The 25586-nt window shown below is 38.5% G+C and overlaps 1 protein-coding gene across 3 annotated transcripts in view; it reads right to left on the bottom strand.

The window, feature by feature from the left end:
* Positions 1 to 25586, bottom strand: part of HAPLN1 (hyaluronan and proteoglycan link protein 1) — a 63070-nt gene that overhangs the window by 5802 nt on the left and 31682 nt on the right. For 2 of the 3 annotated variants that reach the window (XM_062619992.1, XM_062619993.1), the window contains exons 2-4: positions 25030 to 25155; positions 13305 to 13679; positions 3429 to 3731 (exon numbers count right to left, since the gene is read on the bottom strand). In XM_062619992.1, coding sequence (XP_062475976.1) covers positions 3429 to 3731; positions 13305 to 13679; positions 25030 to 25129 — 778 coding nt within the window. In that variant the 5' untranslated portion in view covers positions 25130 to 25155. The remainder of the gene's footprint in view (positions 1 to 3428; positions 3732 to 13304; positions 13680 to 25029; positions 25156 to 25586) is intronic. The other variant, XM_062619994.1, reaches the window with a different exon arrangement.

The following is a 25586-nucleotide window of genomic DNA, read 5'->3' as shown; positions in this document are numbered from 1 at the left end:
TATGAGGGATGTAAAAGCAAGATGGTGCCAACCAATAGTTATCTCTACAAATAAAAAACATGTTATTTCAAATATTTTGATGGTTTAATGGATAGCATTATGCGACTGTTACTCTTTGCATTGTTTTATGAAATGCATCACTGTATATTCTAATAAACCGGTACTACTATATGCAAAGTGTAGGAAACATACTTTTCGCTTTGCCTGTACAGACACAAAACACGAACAGTTCTTCTATGGAGCACAAGAAAGAGTTGAGTATGAAGCAGTAAAATAAGCAAAACCAAACTGTTCAAGTCTAAGAAAAGACACCATAGAGGGTAATTTTATAAAGGACTAAGATCATTTTACATTGAATTGCAGATAAACTTTGCTAAAACAATTGTCTTTTGCACGTAGCAGGAATGCATATAGAATTATTCATTAAAGGTACAAACCCCCTTTTTAACCAGTATTTTTTTTGTGTATTCAGCTTATCACAGGTGGGATCCAGCAGTTCCAGAGTAAAGACACTGAACCTGGATTTGAATTCAATCGATTGATGACTACATTTTCATTTTTCACTTTAATTGCTCAATGTAATTTTCCTGTTTTGTAGCTTTCTTCTTCAGGAAAAAGACAAAAAACAAAAAACAAACCAAACAGAATTGTGTGGAATTTAGGAATTTAGGTAAAGACCTTTTGCTTTGACTGCCAACTCTTTAAGTCCTATTTTTTGTTATAATCCCTGATATTGTAATGTATTTGGGGAATTTCTTTCCCTAAAAAGCACCCAGTTAGCAGAAATCTAAATTGCATTATCCTCTGTCTTTATAGCGACTCCCACAGCTGACTCTCTTTGAGATTATTTTTGGGTTTTTTTGGGCTTGCCTTATACTGGGGCCCTTAGCATTTTCCCAGCTCTCTTACATAAAGCTGAAAGCTTCTCTGTTTCACACTGTTAGGAGACTCCAGCAGTCACTGCCATTGCTGGAAATGCATGGTGTTCTAACCACTTCTCATTTTCCTTGGCTCTTCCTGAACTGACAGAATCAATATTGGGTGTTGTGGAAATAGCTCTTTGCCTGTAGCCACTGTCTTTGGCAATTGCAGCCAAAGACAGCGGCTAAATGGGTTATTATAAGCTTTTCCCTTTACAGTGAGAAAGTTAACATATGCTGTTAAGCATACATGAACTATCTGAACTATTGAGCTGAAAATAGGTAATTGGTATTTTGGGAGACTGACTGGGTTTACTGTGGCTATTGAGGTAAGCTTGGGACATGAAAAGTGGGGAACATAGCAGGGACATGTGAGGATAACATACCTTGGTGAGTTTCTGGTTAAGAAAATGGATGCTGAGAGAAGCAGAAGCCCAGATTTTCTCCTGACACCTTGAGAGAACACTGAGCTGTAAGGAACTAGAGAAGATGGTGCTTAGCTCTATATATCATCCTACGGTTGTGTAGATTTCTGTCTTGCAGGTCAGTTTAACAGACTCACCAAGGATGGCATTAATTTTGTGCCCCGTCTTTGATTGCTGCCTTTAACCTTATTCTCACCCTACCTCATTCCTCTTTCTCCTTCTAACCATGTCTTTCTGTATCAATGCACAGACAATATTTACCTGTCAGAGCGTCTCTTTTTTTTTTCTCTCAGATTTTTTTTATTCTCTTTCATTAAGAGATACTGAGGAATTGTTGAGCTGCTAGTGTGGAAAAGGGTGCCCATTAATGAGCAATAGTCAAAAACATTTACTCTGCAAACATTATAAATAGTGCACCTAGCACATTTTAATTATTTTTCCTTGTTTATTTTATTTCTCAACACTATTTCTATAGTACAGACTAAATCTGCATATAAGAGATGAGCTCATATAGGATTTTGCCTTGGATAAATCAGGCAAGAAAAACATGAGCCAGCATTTCATGGAATAATGCAGCATGATGAAAATAGCTACGTTTTTTTTTCTGACTGCATCCAGCCTAATTTAATATTCTTAGTTTCAGGATATGGGGGGGGGGGGGGGGGGGGGGATGGGGGGTGTTGAGTTTGAGAATGTGTAGCAGAATTAGCACTAGAGCATATCTATCTTCCAAAGAAGTGGAAGCTGGTGAAGGGCCTGAAGTACAAGTGTGATGAGGAATGGCTGAGGGAACTGGGGTGTTTAGTCTGGAGAAGAGAAGCCTCAGGGGGGACCTTATCGCTCTGTAAAACTACCTGAAAGGAGGATGGAGGCAGGAGGTGGGGTCATTCTCTTTGCCCAAGTAACAAGTGGCAGGACAAGAAGAAAAGGCCTCAAGTTGGGCCAGGGGAGGTCTAGGTTGGATATTAAAAAAAGGGTTGTCAAGCATTGGAACAGGATGCCCAGGCCAGGGGTGAAGTCACTGTCCCTGGAGATATTTAAAAGATTTTTAGATGTGGTGCTTAGGGCCATGGTTTAGTGGTGGACTTGCCAGTGCTGGGTTCACTGGACTTAATGATCTTAAAGGTCTTTTCCAACCTAAACAATTCTATGATTTTGAGAGCAAGGCTTATGTTTATTTTTTGGTGTGCTGCAGGACAAAAATGCCTCATTGTGGATAAGCAATCTGTGCATAACCAAAAAAGTGCATGCTCTTTGGTCTGGGTGGGTTGCAAGCCAAACATGTGCAAAGTTGTGTAGGAATATCCACAAGTACGGTGTTGTAGAGGATTGTAGAACTCTTTTGCACATGTTTACTTGCAGTGTTCCTCTCATTCACAGCAATGTTTTCTAAATCCTCTTCAGCCACTAGATTAAACCTGAAATGATAGCAAGCTGATATCAAGTAATTTCATACCTAAAGTAACATCTATTAACAACAAAAAACCTTGCGGTCACTAAAATAAAGTTTAGAGCAGACCAAGCTCAGAGCAAAAGTGAACATGTTTTAGCAGTGTACTAAGATTAGGGATCTAAATTATCAGGCATAAAAGCTAGAAATAGGTTTGCTGATAAGGAAGTATTAATCCTATTAGACCTAGTACTTGAGCAGGAGCTGCTTGACACAACAGCACAAAGTGGTGATCAGAATTTTGTGTTGGTGACAAAGTTGAGTTGCAAACCATCATAATTATAATTGAATTCAACAGGAAAGCTCAATTAATGAATCACAGGTTTCTTCATCACTTTAAGAAATAAACAGGGCATATATCAACACTAAAAGAGTACACATAAATTTTAATAGGGTGATGGCAGAGATATTAGAAACTCCTGCCAATACAAGTTCTGAGTTGTAAAAACCGCCTACATGAGCATGTGGCAAAGAAAACTTTACTCTGTGCAAGAGCCCTTGTAAATTCAACAATAAAATTTTCCAAGCCTAACATAAGCTTTGACAAACCACATATGTCTTTGCTGCCATGGGAGTTTCGTTCCTAAGCACAGAAACAGTCATTTACAAGCTAGGAGTGAAGAAGACTCTTACCATTGAAGTTTGAAGTAAAACAGAAGACGTCATATCGGCTTTTATCTTTATCCCAGAACCCGTAATTCCTGACCCCAGGGACTGTGTTCTTCCCTCCGCAGGGCTCCCTGGGCTTGGTGATGGGGTACTGCACGGAGCCATCACTGAGCCAGCCTGCATTACACCAGTCCAGCCCTGACCTCCAGGCATCGTAAAGCTGGTCAAAGGAGGCGATAACAGAGTCTTGGTCCCGGCAGGCTAGCTGAGCCTCATGGAAGTTTAAGTTGTAACGACCCAGCCGTGGAGAGTAAGGGAATACAACACCTGAAGTGATAAAAAAGGGGAGAAACATGAGTTACAGTCACTGGAGTCTGAGCGTGCTTAAAGATAGGCAGAGCTGGTTGAAATTTTGCAACTATAGGTTTTTCATTAGGAAATACCAGTTTAGCTGTAAAATCAATTTCTCATTAAAAAAAAAAAGAAGTAAATTAAAATTCAGCCTAGTTCTATTCTTTGTGGAGTCTGATTTGGTGGTCCTCTAGCAGCCATTTAGAAAGAAGAAACTGTAGCACAGTGGCATATGAACTATGTCTTTTTACACATAAATTTTTAGTTGAAATGTTTTGATTTACATGAAAAAGTGTTATGTTCTTTGCATGGACCCTTGACAAGATTTCCTGAGAGGTTTCTGACAGTTGTTTTTTTTTTTGTTTGCTTGTTCTTATTTTATGTCACATTATGCTAGGAACAAGAAGGTATTTAATGCATTTTTTAACAACAACATTTCAAGGCTACACTGGTAGGAGGCATAATTTTAGTGTCCTGAGGCCTTAAAGTAGGAAGTATATAGGTAAATAAAATCAGCGAAGCTGTATATGGTTTTGGGGAGCCCTTTCTGCTATTTTCCAGCTGGTGTTTGGCAGTTCATCACCACTCAAGCAGGGAGAGCATCTCATAGAGGGCATCAGGGAGCACAGTTCCTTGAGCAGAAGACATGTTTCCCCACTTGCAGATGGTGAGTGGTAGCACACAGCGTGCAGCAAAGACAGCCCTTGTAGGAAGCCATGTGCGACATCACCTTTCCTTGCTGCCCCCATGGCTGCCAAAAGCACTCCTGGCTTAAGCAAAGGATGCTTGCTGGATAGCCACCGTGCAAGGAGTATGGACCTGACAAATGCTTGCTTCCACCCCTGAGGACCAGCCACAGGCAAGGCCAAAGCCCCATTTGTTGCTCATCAGTGGTGAACCATTGCAGACAGATGTGGCAGAGAGATTTTCTCTGAGATGTCCTCTCAGAGAGAGGACATCCAAATGGAGACAGAAAATCTGTGGACACGTCCAGAATTGTTTCAGCAGCAACAGTGAATCAAAGTCATTGCTCTTATCTGACATATTTTTCCACAGTACACTTTCTGCTTTCTTTATGAAGAAGATCTGTAGTTAAAGATCACTTGAAAATGCTGAAGAACCACCTCCCCATCTGGGTTCTGATAGAAGAGAGAAACTGGAAATAAAAGTTTCGATAAGACCACCCTGACATTTGGAAGGGTTTAGAAATTTAACTCAGATCTAAATTTTACAGTTGGCTTTAGTCCAGACTCATAATAAGCTGAAATAAAACAGCATCAGAGAAAATCGATCTCAGAATGTTTATTCTCAAGTATCTCTGTGGAACTAAGTGCTGTAGGATGCAGAGGGACTGAAGATAAAATAACACATGAGATTAGCCAAAAACTTTACACTGGTATAAATACTGACCTTTCTTTTTACTTTTTCCCTGCTGTTGAATTCTCACACCTGTAACAAGCTGCTTGCCTTCAGAGTAATGTAGCATAGCAGACAGATACTACATTATGGTCATGCAAGACTGCTGCCATGCAATTAAGCCATTCTTCTTTCCAAATATTTAAACCTATTTCAGTGTGTATGCCACAATTATCTTAACATCTCCTTTCATTCCCTTTTCTCCCTCACTCCTCTATTGTCCAAGAAGTGTTATTTTTGTTAAACAAAATTTTTGTTAAACAACATTTTTGTTATTACTAATCCTTGGTGACTTGGTCCAGGAAAATAAAGCATACAAATGTAAACTTGGCAGGGTAATAATAAACAGTATTTTGCTCTCCTTTGGCAATTAGCTAGTGTCTGCTGAGGACCTTTCCTTTTGTAAATCCTTTGTTCAAAGGCTTTTTGAGTTATTAGCTGTTCTGCACTATAAAACATGAATGTAATATAATACAATATGTGCTGTTAACTGTAATTCATAAAGAAGCTGTAGATGTTTCATATTTTTCTGAATTCCTGTTTTTCCTTCCTCCTCCTCATCTTTTTAATAAAAAATTATTCATTCCCCCTCAGTGATACTGGATACAAATATCACTGGCTATACTAAACATGTAGCAAATGTCAGAGGGGTCTAAGCATTATTACTTTATTAGAAATACATTACTCATCATTTTTCCATAACCACTTCCCCTGACAACCGACTCCTTGTCCAGTACATGTGTCTGATTTGCATACACATGGAAAAAAAATACTAAAATCATCAGAGATGAGTATTTTTTAGTCAAGACCTAAACTTGCATACTTCTAAAAACTCAGCAAAAATTAATCGGAAATGATTCAAAGAAATTTGAGTTCTTAAGGTTTCCACAATAGGTTTTTAAAAGGAGTTAAATATGCATGAAAATTTGTTACAAATCTATTTGAATTTGACACTTTGGGGCATAATATTTTAATAACATGTATATGCACATGGCTGTAATATTGGCCTCCAGTTATATTGGGGTAGACTGCATGGAAGCTGATTTTTGTTTGAGTTCATCTGCAGTACAAGCCTGCAACTGATTAGCATTAATTTCACCCTACAGATGGGGGTGGCCATTGATGATTCTATAGAGCAAAATTGACTGGGTATGTGTTTTGTGTAGCCTTGTATTACCTTTCCTATTTGTTAATTTTTTTTTTCTTAATTTCCCTATCAAATCTAGCTGAAATTCATAGTTAGATCTTATTATTGATCTTCCTTTTGTTACAATTTAGCAATGCTGAACTTTAGTTAATTGCAAAGCATCTTCTTCAGTCCTGGATATTTAACCCATCAAAAGATAATCCATCCCAACTGTTTTTGAATGGCAAAAGCTGCCCTGAGGCTTGTTACTATTCCTGAACTACCAACTGAACCCAAACTCCTGAATCCAACCCTGTGTTTTACCACTTCCAGACAAAACACCCATTTCCAAACATTAGCAAATTCAGCATAAAGAATAGAGAAAGATAAAAACTCCCAGCCTCAGGTGGTTAGAATCAAATTAGTTTGTGGGAAGACTGAGCTGAGGAGTCTTAACTTGACGTTTGTGATTCAGCTCCCTAACCTAAGGAAGCAGCTAAGCCACCTGTGGAGCCTGAACAGGGAATATTAATTTACCATATAGACTTCTCAGTAATCTCCCAAACACACAGTTCTCTGATATAAGTCCTGCCCCTGGGGAAGGACCTCATTTTCTCCCAGCAAGAGAGGAAGAACCTGAGACACATCAATTCAGTGGAGAATAAATCTGATAGTGAAAGAGGAAGGCTAGATGAGGTTTGCTGCATACATCTGTGACAATGCAATCACAGTCCAGAAAATTACTTTTGTAATGGAAATTAAAATTTCTACCAATTAAGAGCATAAGAACTGGACGTATAATATATCCTTCTCATCCACACACCTGTACTTCCATGCGCCTTATATTCAATTCCACAAACACAGTTTGCTTCAGTCACTGTGTTTTTCAGGGAATGCAAAAGAGATGATATTTGTGTGTCTTCTATAAGCTATTTCAGATCGTATATGCAGGGAATCTCTACAATTCAGTGCAAGGTCTTTGCAATTACTCAGTAGCTACAGACACATCATTGTCAGTGCAACAGGCTGTAACAGTTACCCCAGACAACAAGGTGAGGAAATAAGCTTAGCAAGCTTATCTACTGTAGCAATTTATGGGTGTCTATTAAGCCAGCACCATACACAATTAGCAGTTTTAAGAGTTTTTACACCTTGAACAGAATAACACAAATTTCTGTTGGGGGGGGGGGGGGATATTTTCACAGCCAGGGTAAAGAAATGAGCTTCCTTCAGTTCTAGCCCAAACAGAAAAGTACGTTTTCTTACAGCCAGTGTAAACACAGGGTAACAGTAGGGCGTGGTATATGCTATACTGTAGGGTACAGTTTTATGCTGGCAGGTTCATACACTTGCTGGCAAAATTTTCCATGCTGAGCTTCTGAAATTCTGTAAAAAGTGGTAAATCCCTCATTTTCCTTGAGACTCCATCTCCATTACTCTGTTTGCCAGGACTGACCCTGCACCCACAGGGTGGGCTACTGGCTGTTAGCAGGTATCTGTCTCCTTGGAAACAAAACTGAAGCTTGAGATAGTGTCCCTCCAGCCTGCAGCATCCCACAACCAAGCTGTCAGTGTGGCTGCTTATTTCTGACAAGCACAGGCATATGAACTAGACTCACACTGCACTGGGGGCAGACTGTTAACTTATGTTTTACAGCCTTTATCAAAATTTGAAAATTATCTTTTCTTGCTCTCTTTAGGATAACTAGTACTAATTCTTTTAGCATTTGGTTTTTGCTCATAATTTCCAGGTCATTTTTTTGCTCCTGTTTTTTTGAACTTTTTACTTCACCTTAATCTTTCAGGTATCATTTCTCACAGCATTTGCAAACACATTTGTGACTGCAAAGACCTGTTACCCTTTCATAGAAGGAATTACATTGCTCTGTCATTTACTTACTCTTGAAAAACTCCTGTTGTCTGTCACAAGACTTTCTGTGGCCTTCTAGGGACCCACAAATGCTTTTTTCATTATCCTATAAAATCAGTTTTATAGTAGACAGTACAAAACATTGTCACACAAAGGATATTTAAAATGGCTTTTTGTGTATGAATGTAACAGAAATACACAGACAAAACAAATATGAGATAACAATATCAGGCTGAATCTTATTTCTGCAGCTGTTGAGACTATACAGCTGGTTTCAGCTGGTTGGTTTCAACCAATTCATGCTGGTTTCAGCCACAAATTCCCCATTTCTTATGTCCAGCCTAAGGCAAGTGACTAGATTAGAAAATGATCGTTGTAACGATTTGGAAGAATTTGCTTATATGAAGCTTGCAGATTTGTTTGATCTATTTTGAACTACAAAGTGTGTTTTTGAGAGAGGTTCCTGTTCTTTTTCTAACTCTATCTTGGACATAAAAGCTAACATACCTCTAAGTGAGATCATAAAACCTGATGAGATTTTTGGTTCATGTGGAGCCGCTCAGTTAGCTTCTATTTAGAAGCATCTTTCTACAGAGATTTTTAGTGGCTTTATCTAGACCTGCATATTTCTAGTACTGCAAAAAGTAATTATTTTGTAGCCAGATTGCAAAACTTATGTGTTCAGTTATAGTCTCTCCTTGAAGACTGAAACTATTACAAAAAAATCTAATAGAGTAAAAAAAGGCAGTTTAGCCTTGTTCCATTTTCTTTGCCCATGAATCTTATGACGGAATAGTACACAAAATCTGTGCCTGAGCAGCATACCCGAGCTGAAACCTTTAGATGCTGGGAAGCTGAAGTACACAGACCTGATCTAGTGAGATCTATTACAGTGCCTAGTATTCATGAGAAAGAAAAATAGTAAAGCACTAACATAAAGAAAATTCAATATAAGCTGACAATTCTTTCTTTGCTTATGACTCAGGCAACAATATCTATCTGCCATATGAGGCCTTTAATTTGTTAAGGTTTTGACTTTCAGAACATTTGACAGAGTGTAAAACTTACGATCTGTATTTTATGTGCAGGAGGAGAGTAAGGCCAGTTCAGTAAGAAAATGGTTTTGTGACAAAGACGTCATAAAAAGTGTTTTGCTCTATGCAGTAATTACACTGTTTGTAGCCACCATGCCCAGCACAACCTTCCTGCCCTTAGACTTTGTACTTGAGCTGGCCAACAGGATGGTAATCATGGCATGACCAAATAGTTCTTCAAGCTGGTGGCTGCGAAATACTGCAGTGAATCCTACTCCTGAGCTGTAGCTACCAGACACCACTATCTCATTAGTGTAGGGGGGAAATGGTGTGATTCTGCATTGAATTGATTGATGGCTTGGCTTTGCGAGCAAAGATTTGGGAAGGGATTTAACCATGCTTTCCACAAGCATGATGACCAAGGGCAAGTGGGATATGCAAGTCTGGTTAGACCGTCATGAGACAGGTTAGTTTTACCCTACTGATGATGTGTTGTTGCAATAGTAATCCTGCTCAGTACAAGAGGAACCACAGGTTCAGACCCCTGGTGCCTGAGCTTGGCTGAGGAGGCACTGACACAAGGCTACCATCTGCAGGCTTATGACTAAATGCCTCTAAGTCAGAATCCCGCCCAGATGCTTGATGTTGTGCTGCATTGAATAATAGTGAAGAAAACATACCAAAAACATGTACGGTATGCAATAAACAGACTGAATCTAATTCCTCTGTTTTTTCAAAGCTAAAAGTATGCAATTACTATGAACAGTTTATTTAATGACGATCTCAGGAAGTATTTGAGTCTAATAAGAATAAAATGCTCCCACATTTGAAGAAGAAAAAAGGTCCACTGAAGTAGAGGTCAACTATTTTCCTATTGATATATTGATATTGATATATTAACATGCTTTCACCTAGCCAAAGCTATACTGTTTGCACAGTGAGCTTACATCGGAGTCACCAGCTGTTTTGCACTGCTAATGGGTATTCCTGGGTATAAATGGTTTTGTCTTGCTGCCAATTAATATCCTTAGGGCCACCATCTCAGGAAATCAGGCTATTGATGCAAATCCTTCTCACTGTGAGATTAACCTTATTGTTTATAACAGATATAGAATGTTGGAATGGGCTGATATATTTTTATTTATTTCCATAGATGATCTTTTTTTCTTCTTGGTCTACTCTTCATTGCTCAAATACATGAAACAGTAAAGCCAGCACTACATAAAGCTGCAGATGAGATGAAAAAATAAGCGCATAGGCATGCAAATATAGGAAAATACCCTATCAGCTATTAATGTCCATTGTAAATATAAGTGCATTTTAATCATTATCACTTCAGAAGGAAACTTCATTATAGCTTAGACCCAGAATCACTGGATTTAATTGTCAAAAACAGGTTTGGTGCTGACACACTCACTAGTCTTATCTGACAGGTACGTTTTACAGTGAGGTTTTGCAAATTAAATTTTCCTGTCAGTTTAGGATATATCACCCTATAGCATCAGAAATGAACAGTCTCACAGCTGCCCCACATCTGACAGAAGTAATTAAAAAGGAATTGTTTCTTATGTTAGCCAGACAGTAGTTCAAATATATAAACTTCTGTTGAGGTGAGATTGGAACATACTTGGTCGAAGAAATATGGTTCCTCCTATCCTTATGAATTTCCTGATATTGGAAGTGGAGAAAAAACAGGAAGAAGTAGTGCTTTTGGACAGGATGGGCTGGAGTTGACATACACTGTTTAGTCACAGCAGTAAGCTAGAGAGGATACTGTGTACCAGGAGGTGGTGCCCAGACCTTGTATCCAATGGTCTGGTGCTGTATCACGAAACAGTCACAGTAAAAAAGGTAGAAAATCTCACTTTTTTCAGTTGTCTTACTGTCTGCAGTACAGGAAAGATTTCTCACTGCTTTTTTACTCTAGGATTAATCAAATATTGTCTTTCAAACGTGGATCTCTGCATGCGCACATGTACCAAGCTTCAGGCAAAACTTCCCAATCTGCCACTAGAGCCCTCAGCATCAATCCTTCCCCAGGAAATCCTGGCACACCAGGAAGCATTTGTGCTGGAACCTCCTTGCTTTTAAGAGCAGAAGGCTAATCAACTTTTGCTTCAGTGGCACAATGCTAAGTGGCACAGATGAGTATCTGATCAGATGTGTGATGTGATGAAGAATTTAAAGATTTTACATTGACTCTGACCTTTATACATCGACAAAATACCATAATGCTGTAAAACACAGGGAGATCTCAGTGTCTGATACAGTTATGCAGTTATTTATCTGAATATGTTGAAGACTAACAGAGGTATGTACTCAGGATGAAACAAGACTGACAGAAGAATATTAATAGGTTACAGAGCACCCTTGCAACCCAGGGGAGAGTTGCAGGACTGCCTACATGACAACATGAAAGGAGAAGAGATGTGTTATGGTCAAACACAGCTAAAACAGATGCTGCATTTTTCTGACCTGGCACTTGCTATTCCTCAGGTGCAGCAAATAGCTGTACTTGCCACATCTATATTTATACCACTATTGTCTGGAAACCATTCTGTGAGGTGGAACACTCTGGGGCTATCCACCTCTTAATGCATGTCCCAGTCACAGGGCCCTTACCTGCAGCCTGGGCAGCCCAGCAGAGCTTTGCTTTCACTTAAGGAAAGCTGAACATTCCAAGCAGAAACTGCTCTCACTGCAGTGGCTCATCTCAGGAACAGCATCTGCAACAAGTAATCACTGCATTGCATGCCTGAGTGAAGAGAAGGCTGAACACACAAGAGTCCTTGGCTAGCAGGAAAGAATAAAGTAAAATGCTTTTTCCTCCTACTCATTTCTGTTTACACTCAAAACTGGTTTAGACAAGTTAAACTGGACATGTGTATGTTCAGTTTTATACTGTAAGTGTGCAAAGATCAGCATGCATTCTTATCAAAGATGAATTATGTGAGGTGAAACAAATCAACTATCATCCTGGCTTAGAAACTGTTGCAGTGCCTTTCTGCATTCAGAAATTGAAGGTTTCAGCAATCTCCAACCAGGAATGGAAGAATAGATGAAAAGGAATAAGCTAAGCCCATGACATCTGTTTGGTTCAAAAACCACTCAGACAGTCTTACTGTGCAGGGTAACTATAAAACCATCATAATATACAATAACCCTCAACGAAAGAGTCATATATTTCACTTGTTTAATGGTTTGAGAGCCAGAGGTTTGATTTTCTTCTTTTGTATTTTTTATTCCCAACTACTTTTCACAGACAAAGTGATTTCTATAAAGTTCTCTCTGACGCACACCTGCTGGTAAGTATATGGGTAAGGGAGACAGCTTCACGCAGCTTTTAGTTTACTGCTGAGTTCTGTACAGTGTTTTGGGGAAAAAGGCCAAATGTTGGTTTACATGCATTCTACCTCACAAAAATTATCTGAATTTCTTAAGAGTAAAGGAAAGCTGAGTATTTGGTTCTTTTTAAACCTGTTTCACTAATTTTTATAACGCTTTGTAGTCTACTGTTTTGAAGAATATTTCTGAGAGAAATGACTACAGACTACATGTAGGGGTTGTCTTGGCAGGCAACATTGAACTCTATTTTATGCAATTATAAGGCTGGAAAAAATGAAACTGTTGTCTCTGGAAAACTACTTTAACATTTTACCGCTTTTTAAGAAGATTTGTATTACTTGGTAATCCAAAATGTCCCAAAGTACCATAAAATGGCTGTTAGGGGAATATTTAATATAATTTTGTCTAAGTTTACTGTAAAAGCATGCAATGACTTTTGTAAAGTGATAGGAGGGCATTAAAAATGTATGGAATTCTTTGTACTATGTTTGATCATTCTTTTTTTCCTCCCCGCACACCAAGTCTCACCAGAAACAGAATATGCCATAGTCTAGCATAAGTTATAGAAGTCCTAATATTCTTCTGATTTATGATTGTTGTCATGAGCTGTCAGGCAAAAATCCCCAAAGCACAATGAATCCCAGTTCTCAGCTTGCTGTTACCAGTGTTAATACAATATTAACAGTATTAGGAGAAAAAGGCAGGTATTCATAAACATTGAGAAATCTGAATTTAAGTATGATTCAGATGTTACCTACCTTCCAGATTCAGAGCTACCACTGCTGTGTCATCTTCTAATCCTTCAATCACCTCGCACTTATATCTCCCGTAATCCTCCAGTATTATATTTGTAATTATAAGAGAGGCATCATTCTCACTGCTTTCCCTCAGCAACACTCTGCCCTGGTAGTTTCCGTAGCTCTTTCTGTGCTGTCCCATTGCAACAAAGACATCCACTTCTTTGAGGTAATCTGAGGTGAGTTTGGTCCACTTGATCCGGATCTTGTGGGTTCCTGAGCCAGCTGTTGATGTGTGTTCATGGTAAAATTTACATGGCAGTGTGACATTGCCACCCCGGTGGGAGAAGATTTTAGCTTGCTCTGCTACCACAAGTAGACGGGGTCCATTTTCTGCTAGGAATCAAGGAGAAAACAAAACCAAGAGTTAGTTCACAATCTACCTTTTACAAAATGGAAATGCTCAATGCCATAGCAGCAACCAGCTGTATTATACATTAGGTCTACAGCATCATTTCATTGCAATCATTTTGTACCTATGCAGTAGTAGGGTATATAAACCAGTTCTATATAATTATTTACTTAGCTGTAAGTATGTCTCTGTGTGTATACTCCCAGAGAGGCATAATGGCAAAATGCCCCCTCATATAGGCAGAGACCATCCTATTCACTCCATAGTCATGAAGATAAAGTTGTATAAATATATTATTTCTGGGGTTTCTTTGACAGACTGTGCTGCCCTGGAAAAATCCTGGAAAATACAGATTTCAGAGTGGCAGTCAACAGAGGTATACAAACCTGAGAATGTTTCCTTCTTTCTGTACATCTTCCCTGTGTTTTGCAAAATGGATTTAGCAAGCTCAGCGTTTCTGTAGATATTGCTGTACTCTATCACTAAGACACTGACCAAAGCTAGTAATGCATTACCAACACTTTGTTAACTGGGAAGAACTACTGACTTCACTCTATATAACAGATTTCAAAGAAAGACTTTGTCATTCACTATGTGTGTTCAGAAAGCCAATGCAACTGCCCAGAAATGTGATTCCTAACTTTAAGGCTTAGACTGAATCATAGCATCCCAGACTGGTTTGAGTTGGAAGGGACCTTAAAGCTCATCCAGTTCCAACCCCCTGCCATGGGCAGGGACACCTTCCACTAGACCAGGTTGCTCCAAGCCCCGTCCAAGCTGGCCTTGAACACTGCCAGGGATGGGGCAGCCACAGCTTCTCTGGGCAACCTGTGCCAGGGCCTCAGCACCGTCATAGGGAAGAACTTCTGCCTAAGAGCTCATCTCAGTCTCCCCTCTGTCAGGTTAAAGCCATTCCCCCTTGTCCTGTCCCTACAGGCCCTTGTCCAAAGCCCCTCTCCAGCTTTCTTGTAGCCCCTTCAGGCACTGGAGCTGCTCTAAGGTCTCCCCTCAAGGAGCCTTCTCTTCTCCAGGCTGAACCAGCCCAGCTCTCTCAGCCTGTCTCCAGAGCAGAGCTGCTCCAGTCCTCACAGCATCTTCATGGCCTCCTCTACACATGCTCAAGTAGTCTAAGTGCAGCAAAAGCTAAGGCTAAGCTCCCGAGTGCAGAAACCGCTAAGAAGCTGACCCTATGCTGCAGGGAGGCATCAGAATCTGTAGCTCAGCAGTGTCTCCAGACAGTCCTGGGCTTCTGAGTCTTGTTGACAGGTCTGCTGACTAAATGATATGTTAATCTAAACTGTAATTTCAGCCTACCTTCATTACTTGTCCATGCTGGCTACAGTAAGCAGCAGAAGAAACACCAGGGTATGGAGCATTTTACGATTATGCAAGAAGTTCAGGGCTGGTAATTGCAAAGACAAACTTGAGTGCAAACGTACATCTGCTTAAGGAAAACAGGTATCCCAAATGTGCAGTTCTTTGTCTGGAGATGCTGTTGCTATTACCTGCACAGGACACACTAGCCAGGGCATCAGATTTCTCAAGAGGGAACAAGGTTGAGTGCCGCAAATTGTTTTACCAGAATAAGAGAACTCCCTACCTATTGAAAAATCATTACTGCAGAGCAGATCATCCACAGCTCCATAAAACTGGTTTTCTTTTTTACTGCCCTTCTTCCCTGGAGTGAGTAGCCCTGGGAGGGTTACTCCAATAACTCATCATTCCCCTTTCAGAAGAGAGCATCCCAGGACAGAGGTGATCTGAGGCAAGGCACCACGGAAAGTGCTGCTAGCACTGTTTCCACAGGATGAGGAGAAGGAAGAAAGTAAAGGCAGCCAGAATGGTTTGTTGATTAATTCCCTGTTTCCCTCAAAGATGTTCCACAGACTTCTGTCCACCTTGGGAGGAGGAATGTTATGCTTTAGGGCGGTTATTACCAACAAATCTGAATCAGAGCTCAACTATATTGGGTCTTTAATACTGAAACAGTCAATAAATATTAGTGGAAAGGACTGGGGCAGAAGGGAGAGTCTGACTCAGGCTGCTAACACTTGTTCTTTCTAACAACAGCAAGTTTTTGCCAGCAAGACCTGGAGAGTTGCCCAGAGCACTGTCACCTCTGATTTCAGTATTACCATGCCAATGCGGTGGTGGACCTCTCTCCTGGCTGCTTCCCACCTCCTCTGGCCCTTTGCAGCAGCCATTACCTGAGTTTGTATCGCAGTAAGTGTAAAGAACAGAGGGGATGGCAACCAGGGAAAGGAAAGCATGGCTTTTCTCAGCCTGTAGCATCTCTGTTGTCCCTGGAGTCTCAAAGGGAGATTCAATGCTTGAAACATGCCTCCACCCTCAAGTTTTCTAAGAGCCAATTCTTTTATACAGAAAAAGAGATGATGAGGCCTTCTCTCTGTCCACACAGCAGGGAAGAAAATTACATTGCTGCTGCTCCCAGACCTAGGAAAGAAAGAATCTCTGGCTTTCGAGGAAAAGCACATATCAGGCTGGGGGATGCTGCGGTTTCTTTTCGGGCTTGAAGACATGCAGAAGACATGCAGGCAGCAGGGATTTGGAATTAAAAATGAGATGACTGGGGTTTAGCAAGAGGCCAAAATGTCTTTATTATCCAGAAGCCAGTGAGAATCACGGCCAAATTCACCTAACTGCATATTTTTGGGAGTACAGCAAAATGAATGGTCTTGGTCTTTCTGGAGTTGACAGAGGAGGAGTTAAAACCCACAAAACAAAAAGAAATGTTCAAACACAGAGCAAACCAGAATCCCTTCATTTATAATATGTTTAGCAGTCTGGATGCAGCATTCTAGCTTACTGCTGTGAAAGTCAGCTTAAATGAGGAATAATCCTGCTTCCTTGGTTACCTTGATAAAACAAGCTGTTGAGAACTGATGATCTGATCATGGAAGATGAGGTCAACACTATTTTACAGGTTTGTCCGATCTGGATGCTTTCGTTATAGGGCTCCTGAGGAGGCTGCTTTTTTTGGATAAAATTATCTTTGTATCTAAATGGCAGGAATATCTAAAAGATGAGTGCAAGAAAGAAAAAGATGGGACACATGAGTGTTACCACAAAGTCCTGCATGTTACTTGGAGAAGAGAGTAATTTTTTTTTCCCCAAGAACTACTTTCTTTTGAAGCAACACCACAGAATTTGTAAGGGGAATGGCCAAGCCACTGTAAACTCGGCAAACACCAGATTAGCCTTCACTAATCATTTGTCTGCAACCGGACAGTTTGGATCCTTGCTGGAGACAAGGCAACATGCATTCCCACTCAAGAGCCTCAGACAGTGGACTAATGGTGAGGAATGTGCTGGGCAACCTCCAGCTGCTCCTTCTGTTAGGAACAGAGATGGCAACAGCCTGGTTATTGGCTCTGGTCTCAGTTCTAAGGCCAGAAACAGGATGAGAAAGGTTTGCTAGGTGGGATTTTCACCACTGCAGACATATTTTGCCTTGTAAAACAGCTTAGCTGTTAGTACAGAACCAGGCACCACTGGAGAGTAATTTGCCACATTTTTTTACTCCTGCTTCCCTAATATCACTTCTGACAGGCTGTGGCCTTCTGCGAATCCTCCTGATGCAATTAGATGGATGACAAAGGCAACATAATGCAAAAAATCTAAGCTAGCTAAAAATGAGTTTGCCCAAGTTGCAGAAACGGACAAGCTGCACCAGATAACACACACAACTATTCAGGTCATCTTTGCTGTACCTTAGTGGTGCCAAATTAAGCATGCATATACTGAAGGCAAAAGGGTATCTTGCTACCTTAAGCAATAAGCAGAGGCAGCAGCACAATACACCCTCTCTTTTATTTTACACCTCACTGAATGCTATGCTGCTCTGGTTGTCATTACTTTGTACACATCTAACCTTGAGTTCAGTGTGATCCTGATTTCAAGGACAGTAAGTGAACTTGCTCCCTCCCATGCTGTTAGAGCTGTCAATTCAGTCTCACCTGGCTGGGTTATTGGTTTAGTTCCAAATCTTCCTTCTGTACATTCACTTAGATCTGTTTGTCTTTTATGCTGGTTTTCTTTGGCGTGGGGTTTTCTTTTTGTTTCCTTTTCGTTTTGGATTGGACTTTTTTATCTCTCTTCCTTAATTGGCTTCTGCACTCAGGAGCAATGGCAAGCCAGTTTGGAAGACCAGGAACATAATGTGGGGCAGAGAGGATGAGTGACAGCACAAATCCTTGGCAAACAGCTTTATCCACTTTATCCACCAGAACCTTCAAGAAGCTTATGCTGACCTGGCTAAGAAACTTCCTTATTCCCACATTTTAGTGGACTAATTTACAGAGCAACAGGGGAGAAAAAAAATGTGCATTTTTAAAGAGAAAAAAAAATCATGAAGTCACGGATCAAACCACAGATGTGTTTTGTCAGATAAACTCATGTATTGCCAAATATTCCACATTGCTAGTAAACCATTAGGTTAATAACATTGTGTGCCATTCTATTTTAAACACAGAGCTGTTTCTTGCTGTCCTGTAGCATTTCCAGGCACTTGAGGGTAACTCTCATTCTAAAATATCCTCACTCTTCCTATAGTAGTGACAATTTTAGTTAAAACTCAAAAGTATTTTATGTGCTAACAATAATTCCTACTTCCTGTAACATGGACAGAAGTGCATTCCTGATATACATGAGTACATTACTGATTTACATGTGTACATTACTGATTTACATGTGTATTACTCAGAGAACCCAAAGGAAGAATGACATTTTTCATATACTTTTCCTACTACATTTTTTCTATGTTTTAACTAACTACCTTTTTATTTCTGTTTTTAGAAAGAAAAAAAAAAATCTAAAAATTTACATCACCTATAAGACTAGTAAAAGCTGTTTTAATTTGTCCCAAGCATTAATGTCATTTTGTTTATGTCATGAGAAAGAAAATACAAGCATCTACCTCCTGTGTTCCTGCCTCTAAACTGACAGGTTAAAATAATCTACACATTACTTTTAAATTTTGACATACAACTGGTAAGAGAGATGCTAGATAAATTTCAGCAAAAAACATTCAGCTTCATTGTTCCAAATAATAATGCAGCTAAAAATACCCTTTTTATAAATGGTAGAGAACAAATCTGTCTTTCCAATATAGAGATGACAAGACTGAGGTAAAATGTTTTTCGGCTGATGCCATCTACTCACCCTGAGTTACACATTGAGGGGAACTGTTAAAGTGCCAATACTATCTCGAGTTTAAGTTTCTAGGAGACCTTTTCTTCTTTCTTATGGAGTACATAAAACCATCAGGGAAATAAAAAACTTCAGCTCTTCTAAAATATTGCCACCTTTTGCCTTAAATAAAGAATATGTTTACTTCAGCATAAAGAAATTACATGAAGATCGGGCCTCATAGAGCAAAATAGAACAGAATCATGACACTGTCGCTACACCTTTTCTGCAGAGAAGGAAATCTTCATGGGTGGCATTGAGAATGTTTGACAAAAACCAAAATATTACACTACTGAGGAGCTTTTCCAATTATTTAATTACCTTTAGATGGAATTCGACTGATGTAGCAAGTAAAGGCAAATTAGTAATTTAAATTTATGTATTTTGCTTATGTAATAAATTCTTACAACTTTCTTTTTTCATACTGGTACCTATCATTTAAGGTCTATTCCAGTATACACAGTCCTGAATGAGTTTAATGAAACCAACATGCCAACAGGAGGCGAGGCTGCTCTTTGCTGACATTTCTATAACATTTCATGGCTATTGAAACATGCCATGCTCTGAAGAGGAAAGCAAGTTGTGTTGATGTAAAGGAAGCAGCCCAGTTGTAAGAAGAGACTGCAAAATGGATCATGACATAATCTAAACTGCCCTCAATACCAACAAAACCAAAAAGAAATTTAAGCTGAAAAGATAAATGCAAGAAAATGAAAAGACATAACAGGTAACTTCCCCGAAAATGGGAAAATGCAGAAAGGTGGACTGAAGAAAGAAAGTCAAAAGGAAAGTGGAAAAGCATGGAACTTGGAAAGATAGGAATTAATATAAGAGGTCAAATCAGTAGTGTATCTAAACTCCTATCATTTTTTTTGCTAGGCCAGCAATTCTATGCAGCTTCTTTCTCTTTGTTGGACCTGGCTTTTTCCGAAGAAAAGGAATTGGACTGTAAACAAAACTCATTATAGTACATTACAAGTGGGACAATGATTTTGCCTGCTTTAGTTATTGATTTATCGATTTAACCTTTTTTTTTTCTGTGGGGCAGTATTAGAAAGTTTTCTGCTCAATCCATGTTGACATATTTCTTGGTGTGTATAAATAAAACTGTGCAGAGATCTTGATAGGCAAATGGCCGTATTCCCATATATTCTGCATAATAAAAATTTATTTATATTTAAAGAAAAGCTAAAAAGTTAAAGGTTGATCCTTCACAAATCAAGCTTTGTATTCTCTTTGCTGGCCTTTCTTATATTTCTAAACCCTGAACAAACTGAAAGCATCTGTTAAAGCCTCTTGCCACTCCTGAGCAATTATTGCAATGGTTTAGTCAAATTCATTTGTTTCACAGAACAGCTACACACAGAAGAATACTCTTGTTTCTGAAGAGTACTTTGCCTCTTTGAGTAATTGGTCAGCAACTAGCACTATGAATAGATTACACAGATATACAAAGCTGAACACTGGGAAAAAAAGTCTTCCTCTCTCATGGGACACAGTCCTTCACAGATCATGAGTTCTGGGAAAACTATGCCTTTAATTACATTTATATGGTTAGAGTAGTACTATTTTTTTGTTGTGGTCACTTATGTAGCTAGAGTATATTTTTGTCCCATTTTCATATTCATTAGGTGATTTCATTTAGGAGTATGACTTTTTTTGAGGAGTAAAACTGGTATCCCTTAAGACACACACAGTTTGCTGGGGTGATGGAGGCCAGACGGACAATGCATCTTATTTAAATACAGTTCTCCCATTTGCTTTTATCCACAAAAGTTAAACTGGAATGACTTTTGTATGCAGAGAAGCTGCCAGAGAGGAAGTTGGTATGGTCAACACAGAGCAGCCTGACCAAAAGCATGAAATCTAGCAGAGGCTTCAGGAAAGGAAATAAAGTCACAGAAGACAAAATGCAGCTTGAGATGTGTTATGAATTTTGTTAATATATATTGGAAGGAAACAAAAGAATAAAAGATATATACAAAAGAAGTGAGCCAGAAGAAAGAAACAGAAAGGAGTACTAATAAAAGAGGGAAGGTAGAAGTATCCATTGGATGAGAAATTTGACTGAGGTCCTGTTTTACTGTATTAACCAAAAAGGGGAGAAGCAGGAACTAGAGCTGACACTGACTGCAGGAACAGGCATATGAATGAAGCCAGTGACTCATTTCTAAGAAAAATTGGTAGATTTAAGAGAGGACACATCTATACCTTTTGCAGTATGAAGGAGGTTGGCAAGTGTTTAGTAAAGCTGAAGAAATCCAGTTTCAAGAGAGTGAACATTTGGAAGATGTAAGCTCTGTGTTCATAAGAGCAATGACCTATCAGTGCAATAAAAGAACAATAAAATGTATTAAATAATATTCATTCTGGTTAGCAAATGCTGAATATGAGAGAGATGGCAGAAGCTCTTATACTAATGGAGGGGCAACAAAGTGAGTTAACTAGATCTTCTGGTTCCAGAGTTGTTAAGGGAGTGAGAAGCATGCTGAAATAGCTGTCAGACCATAATAAAATATTAATAGGTGGTTGCTTTTTAGGAAGGCCAAATGAAAGATAAAGGCGATGAGGTGGCATTGTGAATTAGTGGTTTAGGAGGCTGTGAAGAAATAAGAAATGATAGTGAGGACAAAACAAAGTGTGGATCAAAAGCAGGTCAGGAATGGCTGCAAAAACTCTTAACAAAGCAGTGAAATAGAAGTCTTTTAAACTGACACAGTTTCATTTTGCAGTATGGAGTCACTACACAGATAAAGGTGGAAGACAATACAGCAAGTGCTGTATTAACAAATCCTCTTTCTAATAACACTGGATTTGATGCTCTGAAAGTATGATGTTGCTTAAAGTACATGAATGCATTAGTATGAAATGAAAACATAAAGATAAAAGCTGAACTCATAAAATATATGATATTCAAAGAAAAGAGTAGAACACCTCACAGCCTGAATTACTGGCTTTACTACTGATAACTTGGTATGGCAAACCTGATGGCAGACATAATAGCTCATGTACCACTTTAAGAATGTGCCATGTATTTCTGGACAACAGTTAAATAACAAATACATGTAAGGAGAGTAACTTAACCATTAACAGGCTGATTAGTCTGACCTCAACAGCAAACAGGGCATTAGAATATTTTTTTAAGAAAAAATGCTGAAGAACAGAAATGGAATATGTCATTAGAAAGAGGGATAAATTAAAGTAGATACCTACCAAAGGATATCAGGCTAATTTGATATAAAATATATAATAACAGTAAATGTATAATGCCAGGAAAATGTGATGCATCAATTATTTGAGCTCATTTCCAATGATATTGGAAATATATGGAATTAGGATGGAGAAAATAGATGTTTTGGTAGAAACTTTGTTAAATGTCTAAGAACTAGATACAGAAGAGATTATTTCTTGGGCTGAAACATCAATGATTAGCATAAAAAAAAGACCAGTTAACTGTCTCCAGCATAATTTTTGAGACTTATAATTTCCACTAGTTTTACCTTATAAAATAAGTGTGACCATTGTATTAATAAAATTTTCACATAGCATATTATGCATCACTCAAGGGAGGAGAATGAGTATTTAGAACATTTGAAGAAAGAAGGATGAAAAATGTATGGTAACCTTTCATGTTGAATACATAGATTTTGAAGATCTAGAATGAAGAATTATTCATATAAACACAGTAATTGGCAATTGTAAGTGATGAGGGAGAATGACTGCTAAATATTATCTATCACAATAGATGACTGATCAGCACTGCAGCATGGCTGGGAAGAGTACAGATTTGATCCAAAGTCTGAAAAACAGTGCATTGGTAGCTGAAAAAAAAAAAAAATTAGTTATGCCAGTGTAAATTATTATCCGGAATAAAATCCTGGCTGGGCACACTCAGGAAGTATGCATTCAAACGAGAACAAGTGTAGAAATGAACAACTAACGTTACCAGGTAACTGGGGGTTATACACTTAAGTGAGAATTTGGAAAAGTTTGCTCAAATAATAGCTGTGAGGATGTGGTGTTAACTTATTAACATCTTAAGGTGAATGTCAAAGAAGAAAATTTTTTATTTGAAGCTAAGGAATAACACTAGAAGCATAAGGCCATACAATGGCTGTGAATAAATAGGGAGAAAATTAGGAGAGCGGTTTTTGTAGCAGAAAGATAGTGTCCAAAACTACCTTATAGTAATGTTCTTTTTTAAAAATCAAACTAGACCTACAGAAGATTGCCTGATGTGAAGAAACTGGAATAGAGGACAGTTTAGTTCATTGCCTCAAGAGATCCCTTTCAGCTCTGAGTACTTGACTACACAACACTGTCCCTGGCTTTTGTTATTCCAAGGCACTCCAAAACACGCAGTCCAAAAGGAGGTTAGCTACAGAACTCTTGGATATCAGCTGCAGAGGGAGAGGCTACACTCCTTAATGTAATATAGAATATCTTTTTTATGAAGCTGTAATACATGTTCCAGCTCATTTCCAGCATATATGTTGATGCAGCATTGGGCATAGTGGACTCCCAAACCTTTTGAGATTCCACAATACAGAGAAGAATGAAAAAAAATCAGTATTGAAATACTGGTAAGTTCCAAGTAGTTTTATTCTTTTTTATTTGTGGTCTATGTATTTCAGAGCCTGAAGCAGCTGATGAACTAAGCTCATGGCATAGCTCAATTTTAAGCTTTCCTTGAAGGAATAAACTTGAGGTTCTGATGAGTTTTCATAGGTAGGGAGAATGGTCCATCTTGAAACTTTTATCACCTTCGAACTATTTAGCACTTGCAGACTGCACTGTACACAAGCTGAAGGACTAGTGTGATAAGCCACATGCATGACTTTAGAATTACACTAAACTGCTGACTAAGCAAGTTTTGAATGAGTTTAATTATTTCCGCTTATTTAAGCTTTCAAAAAGATAACTCGAGTTCAAAGATAAAAAACTGCATTATACAAGGAAAGGCAAACTATATATGTCTTAAACATTGATGTCAAGTTTGAAATTTACCCTGGGTAACAAATATTCATCATTTCACAACAGTGATTACCTCCATTTTGATACAACACATTCATTTGACCTTCATCCTGTGAGTTTCCTTAACATGAAGCTAGCTGTTATCCCTTATTTGACCTTGAAAATCTGTTTTAATAGTGCTTGTTTTAATAAATGCAGGGTATCTTTAACTTCTGTGACTTTCCTGTGAACTTCTGAATGTTAAGGCTTTCTTAGTAATCTGCCCTAATTTGGTAATTCATATTTACACAAACACTCAACACAGTTTGCCAGCTGACAAAGAGAAAGGAATCAGTCTTAGAGAGAGAAAGAACAATAATGCTGCATTTCTTAATTTTGCAAGACTGATTTTAGTCAGCCTCAAGAAATTTATAACTGAAAGCAGGAAAACCCCTGTTAGTTCTGTCTATCCTTATTGCATAAATCCCTTGATTTTTCTTACAGAGGATGTCCCTCAATGACTAAAGCAGGGACTGAAAAAACAGCTGCATTGTACTGCACACTCAAATCCTGCTACAGCTATAAGCTCTAGGATTCAAACCTGAATCAAATGTGATTATGCAGAAGGCCAGTATAATACCTAGTGCAAATTAAAGGTATGAGGAAAGACATATTTTCTTATGGGGTAAGCTTTTTTTTTTTTCCTAATTTAAATTGCCTAATTATGATCTCATGTGCTGAGGCTTTTAAAATAATCATCAGCAATAAATTTCTGTAATGTGAAGAACAATGTATGACAGTCCTCTTAAAATCAAATATATTCCACAATAAACTAAAGATGTTACAACTATTGCAGTTGCTTATTCTTACTTTAGGATGCATGTTTTTTTTCCTTTCTCTTAAATTATGCTGTATTTTACTCACTAGTATTTGCAAGGTTGTGACTAAGTGCTATTAAACAGTGCAACTTTCATTATTTTTTTACTTTCTGTAGGAGTAATAGTAATGCAACAGAACCAGAACAGAAAAGGTGTGGACATCAATAATAAGAGTATATTTTAAAAAGCACAACTGTATAAAAAAACCAAGGCTCATTAAGGACATTATTCTCAGCAATAATGTTTTTTCCTCAGCAATCTGTAGATACTGGTATTTTCTCTTCTATTTCCTTACCTTGAATGTGAACACTTCTTTCATGACCCAGACTTGAGTTGTCAGAATGAGGTTCAGCCCAGCAGACAGAAATCAGCACCAGAAAAAGTAGACTCTTCATCTTTATAGTTAAAAGAATCTTCTCCACTGTAAGGGCATCACATACAAAGAGGCTTGTGAATTTTTTTGATACCTTCAGTGTTGCACTGCATGACTTGTTACAGCAATGGTCTTACAAGGGGTTTATAAGATATTTAACCCATTCAGCTGAAAAAGTTACAGCAGCTACTAATTTTTTTGATATGAAGACTGGATGTTTTTATCACAGACTTTCATTACATGAAACTGCCAACCCATATTTAACTCTGCCTACACAGAAATGCAACATGAAAAAATAAAAGCACACACACAATTATCCACAAACCAAACTCCTTGCAAGATCACTTGTGAGCAATACCTGTGTTTCAAAAAAAAGGTTGTAGTGTACTTTTGCTTTTCCAGACTTACTCTAGATCTGGTCTGCAAATAAAGTTAAAAAAATCAAAGCTATCACTATATCTGCACCCACTGCATGATGC

Source organism: Pezoporus occidentalis, unplaced genomic scaffold, assembly GCF_034315485.1.
Source record: "Pezoporus occidentalis ecotype Australia unplaced genomic scaffold, CSIRO_AGI_Poc_V1 ctg218, whole genome shotgun sequence".
Taxonomy (NCBI): Eukaryota; Metazoa; Chordata; class Aves; order Psittaciformes; family Psittacidae; genus Pezoporus; species Pezoporus occidentalis.
The sequence above is the reverse complement of the archived record's forward strand: the minus strand, read 5'-3'. Positions and strand labels throughout refer to the sequence as shown.